Source organism: Nematolebias whitei, chromosome 14 (assembly GCF_014905685.2).
Source record: "Nematolebias whitei isolate Nwh7 chromosome 14, NemWhi1, whole genome shotgun sequence".
Classification (NCBI taxonomy): domain Eukaryota; kingdom Metazoa; phylum Chordata; class Actinopteri; order Cyprinodontiformes; family Rivulidae; genus Nematolebias; species Nematolebias whitei.
The window spans coordinates 45,580,775-45,586,838 of record NC_056511.1 but is presented as its reverse complement, the minus strand read 5'-3'; the positions used below and the strand labels follow the sequence as shown (position 1 = coordinate 45,586,838).

Here is a 6,064-nt window from a genome sequence, read left to right as displayed (position 1 = left end):
CACCATCGATACATCCAACTTTCTACACCTTTACGGTCCTGTTCAAGGTCTTAAGGAGTGGGTTTCAGGCAGGGTACATCCTGAACTAGTCACCAGTCCGTCAGTTCACAAATACATTTAGAGAAGAACCGTTTAAAAACAACTCCAGACGTAAAAAAAGCACCAATAACCACACAGGACTTTAAAAACTATTTATTCACTAAATCCGTTCAGAGTTAAATAATAACCAGTGATTTGCACAAAACATTTGTAAATGAAGGAGTGTTTGAAACATTGGAGTCAGGATGTTTAGTCGTTTGATTAAGGCCACTGAAACTACAGTCAAAACAAATGCTTTCTCGACACTAACTCATTTGGAGCAAACAAGAAAAAATGAATCGTGGTAAAAAGTGAGTCTTCGTTTTTTTCTTACAACTTCTGGATGAGAATGGAAGCCGCTCCACCTCCTCCATTGCAGATCCCTGCGAGTCCAAACTGACCCGATCTCAAGTTGTGCACCATGTGACCAACGATTCTTGCTCCAGACATCCTAACAAAAAACGAGAAAGTCTAATTGACAACTTAAGACTGACGGAATAGCTCTTCAAATAAGTGTGCCGAATAATACTTGGGTTACATAGAGTATTTTTACATTATGTATTTTTATTATTTTATCAGTAATTATTGAGTAAAATACTTGTAATTGTATCTTCTGATGTGCATCATATCAGAAAATCAGTTCCAGGTGAGTTGCTCTTCTCTGCCCTGCAGATTTTGTATGACATCAGGGCCCATTGCTTCCTCACCACATCAGCACCATTAACATCGATTTTGATGTTATGTTTGATTAATTTTTTATTAATTTTTCAGACTAATTAGGGCGGGGCAAAATGGACAAAAATTAATATCTCGATATTTTAAGAAAATTGGTGATATACAATATATATCTTGTTATTTTTTCTTTCCATAAAGTAATAAAAATATATTTCTGAGTCAAAGCTTTGTCCCAGTTGTCACACAGGCACATATAGTAAACAGCTGTAACTGTACAAAATAAATGTGTAAAACATAAACTATTTACATATATTAAATAATAATCCTCTTCAGCCGCGCTGCCTTCACATTAGTAAGCGTGTGTGAAGCAGCAGTTCGAGGGAGGAGGAGGCTGCGTGAAGTTTGACGGGCAGAAAAACAAATACTGTACACAGATTTTCAAGTCTCAACAGTGAGAGGAGGTAGCGCCACATTAATAAAGCGGTGGATAATCACAACTATAAAGACAGTCCTTGGCGGCTAACAAGACTGTTAACTTTAACAGAGCACTTCACTCTCAGGCTGCAGGTTTACTTGTGGTTCCTAGAATTTACAAAAACAGAATGGGAGGAAGATCTTTCAGTTCTCAGGCTCCTCTCTTGTGGAACCAACTTCCAATCTCTGTCCGTGAGGCTGACACATTAACCAGTTTTAAGACTGGACTTAAGACTTCCCTTTTTGATAAATCCTATAGTTAGGGTCGGCTTGGGTTTCCTGAGCTGTCCCTTAGTTCTGCTGCTATAGGCTTAGACTGCTGGAGGACAAACTGACCACAATTTTCACTCCTGCTGCTGTCTTTACTTACTCTGCTCAACCTGTTTTGTATTTGTAATTATTTTTTCTATCCTTAACATGTGTTTTTTTGTCTTTCAGATACACCTGGACCTATACCTGGACCTGGACCTATATCTGGACCTGGACCTATACCTGGACCTGGACCTATATCTGGACCTGGACCTATACCTGGACCTACCATTCTGTGTTCGTCTGTCTCTCCTGGCCACAGCTCCGGTAAGCCGCCTCGACAATAGAGGCACAAAACATGGCCCACTCGGACTCAATGTCCTCTACCTCCCCTGGAACATGTTTGAAGTTCTCCTGGAGGTGGGAGTTAAAACTCTGTCTCACAGGAGACTCTGCCAGACGTTCCCAGCAAACCCTCACAACACGTTTGGGTCTGCCAGGCATCCTCCCCCACCATCGGAGCCAACTCACCACCAGGTAGTGATCAGTGGACAGCTCCGCCCCTCTCTTCACCTGAGTGTCCAAGACATGTGGCCGCAGATCAGATGAGATGACGACAAAGTCGGTCATCGAACTGTGGCCTAGGGTGTCCTGGTGCCAAGAGCACATAAGGACACCCTTATGCTTGAACATGGTGTTCGTTATTGACAATCCATGACGAGCACAGAAGTCCAACAACAGAGCACCACACGGGTTCAGATCAGGGGGGACGTTCCTCCCAGCCACACCCTTCCTGGTCTCACTGTCATTGCCCACGTGAGCATTGAAATCCCCCAGCAGAACAAGGGAGTCTCCAGGAGATGCACTCTCTAGTACCCTCTCCAAGGACTCCAAAAAGGGTGGGTAATCTGAACTGCTGTTTGGTGCATAAGCACAAACGACCGTCAGAATTCGTCTCCCCACACGTAGGCAGAGGGAGGCTACCCTCTCATTCCCCTGGGTGAACCCCAACATACAGGCACCAAGATGGGGGGCAACAAGTATGCCCACTCCTGCTCGGCACCTCTCACCAGGGACAACTCCAGAGTGGAAGTGTCCAACCCCTCTCAAGGAAACTGGTTCCAGAGCCATGCCTCGAGGGGAGTCTGACTATTTCTAGACGGAACCTCTCAACCTCACACACCAGCTCAGGCTCCTTTCCCACAAGAGAGGTGATATTCCATGTCCCAATAGCCAGCTTCTGTAGCCGAGGATCAGACCGCCAAGGTCCCTGCCCTTGGACACCACCCATCCTACATTGCACCCGACCCCTTTGGCCTCTCCCACAGGTGGTGAGCCCATGGGAAGGGGGACCCACGCCTCCTCTTCGGGATGTGCCCGGCTGAGCTACATGGGTAAAAGACCAGCCACCAGGCGCTCACCAGTGTGCCCCACCTCCAGGCCCGGCTCCAGAGTGGGGTCCCGGTGACCCACGTCCGGGCGAGGGAACATTTGAGTCCATTTATTTTGCTCATCACAGGGGTGCTTGGGCTGCACTTTGTCTGGTTCCTCACCTAGGACCTGTCTGCCTTGGGTGACCCTACTAGGGGTGTGAAGCCCCTGACAGCATAGCTCCTACGATCATTGGTACACTCAAACCCCTCCACCATGGTAAGGTGGCAGCCCAGGGACAAGGTCTGGTTTTATATAGTAAAAAAAATTATATCAATATTTTTAAAATATCGAGATGTCGTCCAGCTCTAATACAAATATATATGAACGCTCTACTAAAAGTAGCAGCTGTGGCTGAGTGGTTAGAGTGGTTGTCCTCCATTTGGTGAGTCGGGGGTTTGATTCCACCAGCAGTCACATGTTGAAGTGTCCCTGGGCAAGACATTGAACCCCTCATTGCCTCTGATGTGTGTCTCATCAGTGTATGAATGTGATGTAAAGCTCTGATTACCGTATTTTCCGCCGTACTGCCCTATAAGTCGCATCAGTCCATATTTGTCTAATAAAGTGGAAAAATTCATAAATATGTGGCTTCGCCATATACGTCGCATTTATTATGCATCACAGCTGACACGTCACGTTTGTTACGCGTCACTGCTGACAACTCGGAAATGTGGGTTGAACCCAGAAATGTGGGCCGGTGTGCCAAAAATTGATGGGCTGCCAAATGGCGGCTGCGGGACCGTGCACGGGAGAACTTTAACAAGAATTTAACAAGATTAACATCTAAAAACTATTTGTTTGCTGGAAATTATAGTAAATGTGTCTCATTTTAATGTTTGCTTAATAAATGCACTTTGACGGTCAAATCAGCTGTATTTCAAAAGCAGATACGCAGAAGTAAACGCGTGCATGTGACGAGTCGCTGTGAAAATTTAACAAGATAACCACCAAAAAAACAATTATTTGTATGCTCGAAATTATAGCAAAGGTGTCTCAGTCTAACATTTGCTTAATAAATACATTTTAATGGTCAAATTAGCTGCATTTTAAAAATGGTCCAGTTGTTTTTGTCTTGAACTTTTTTGAATTTATCATTATAGCCACTTTTACCTATAACAGCATGCCATATTGCTATTACTACTCTGCTCCCATCAAGTGACTGAAAGTGGTACTGCTCAATTATTTTTTTCAGTCAGAATGAATGAAAACGATCATAACTCAGCCAAAAAATGGTTTATAAATATGGAAAAAAATCCATAAATATGTCGCTTTGGCCTATAAGTAGCAGGGCATGTAAATTACGCAAAAAACTGTGACTTATAGGCTGAAAAATACGGTAATCTTTACAGTTTCAGATTACCTTTGTAGAGATGTAGTAGAGTGCTGTATGAATGTGTAGTAGATAGAAAGGTGTTATACAGGTACAGTCCATTTACCGTATTGTTAAAGCTACACGTGCTTTATTACTTCCAAGATGTTTTTATGCCACAGACAGCTGCATCGGTTCTTAAAAAAGGAACTACTTTTTCATAAACTAGTAGCAAATTTAGCTTTCCAAGCTAACTGTAATGCAGATGAGAGCTTTCACCCCTAAAACTTTCTCCAATGATTTGCATTAATTTCAAGACATCAGTGTCTTTAATAGCAAACCAGATAAAAAGATTTTTAAAAATCCCATCCCTGCACCTTAAAATTCCAGTCCCCATCGTTGTGGTTCCCTTCAGTCTAACTGACAAATCCCTAACAGCAGCTTACCCAATTGGGTGTCCCAAAGACACAGCTCCTCCATTAATGTTGACTTTTGCTGGGTCGATATCAAGCATTTTAATGTTGGCCAGCACCACCACGCTGAAGGCTTCGTTGATCTCCCACATGGTGATGTCTTCCTTATTCAGCCCGGCTGCATCCAGAACCTAAAACAAGCAATTACACAAATCCAGAGGATGAGCTCTGATAGTACTTTATACATCTGACTTGGGAAATTTAAGTTTCAAGTGTGAGGGGTGACTCCAAAAGTTACTTTTTCAGTGCTTTACTAAAATCTGTCCAGTGGTTCAGAAGATATTTTGCTAACAGACAACAGATATGTCAGGAATACTTAATGGCAAACTTTTCAAAACAGATCTTGTGTGATCAGTTGGTTCTCAAGAGTATATTATAATACTAACAGCTACTGCCAAGCCACAATTTAGCTCAATAGCTGTAAAACTGACTGAGTTACAGTCATTTTTGTGTTTGCTAAGGTTGCTTAACTTAGTAACAATAATGCCCAATTCCATCATTACCCACCTTTGGAATAGCGTATGCAGGAGCAATAGGAAAATCTATGGGGGCTACTGCAGCATCAGCAAATGCTATAAGGAGAACAGAGATTATGCAGCATCAGTATGTGAACAACCCCCCAACAAATCATATAAGAACAAGTAGTTTCCTGTGTGTTGCTCACAGACTATCCTGGCCAGTGGAGTGACGTTGAGTCTCTTTGCAGCATCTGCTGTCATTAAAACAAGAGCAGCTGCCCCATCGTTCAGTGTGCTGGCATTGGCTGCTGTCACTGTGCCTAAAAACAACCACACACAGCACACATCTTAGAGAATAAAGATTCACTACACTACTTACTTTTGTTAAAAAGGTGGTTAATATTTCCAAAATTACGATGTTTTTTTTTTTTTTAGGCCTGTCACGATAACAAATTTTGCTGGGCGATTAATTGTCTCAGAAATTATTGAGATAAACGATAATATTGTTTGAAATTTGACACCACAGGATGGCAGTATACGGCTGAACTGAAGGATGGATAGTGAGGGAGTGAGCAGCATGTCTCTAAGAAATACGGGATGGAGACCCCTTGACCCCTGTACCGGAGCTGCAGCCGCAAGGTTGTTGGTGCCGGACGCGGCGGCAACCCTCGAACCCGGTGGTGAACACCATCGGTGAGGGATGCTGTCAGGCAGGAAGAAGGAGTCCTATTGGGCCTTTTTGGCCTGTGGGACCCTGGAAGCAGCTGATGGATACAGGCAGTCCAAGCGACATGCGGCTCAGGTGGTCACTGAGGCAAAAACTTGGGCATGGGAGGAGTTCGGAGAGGCCATGGAGAAAGACTTCCGCACGGCTTCAAGGCGATTCTGGTCCACCATCCGGCGTATCGGGGGGG

General features: G+C 43.8%; 1 protein-coding gene across 1 annotated transcript; it reads right to left on the bottom strand.

Annotated features, from left to right (window-relative positions):
- Positions 1-207: 207 nt before the first annotated feature.
- On the bottom strand, positions 208-5,729 carry LOC119420342 (acetyl-CoA acetyltransferase, mitochondrial-like). The gene is made up of 5 exons (XM_037687729.1): positions 5,690-5,729; positions 5,357-5,470; positions 5,200-5,264; positions 4,666-4,823; positions 208-529 (listed from the first exon to the last, which is right to left on the bottom strand). The coding sequence occupies exons 1-5, from the start codon at positions 5,727-5,729 to the stop codon at positions 409-411; spliced, it is 498 nt and encodes a 165-aa protein (XP_037543657.1). The 3' UTR covers positions 208-408.
- Positions 5,730-6,064: the final 335 nt, after the last annotated feature.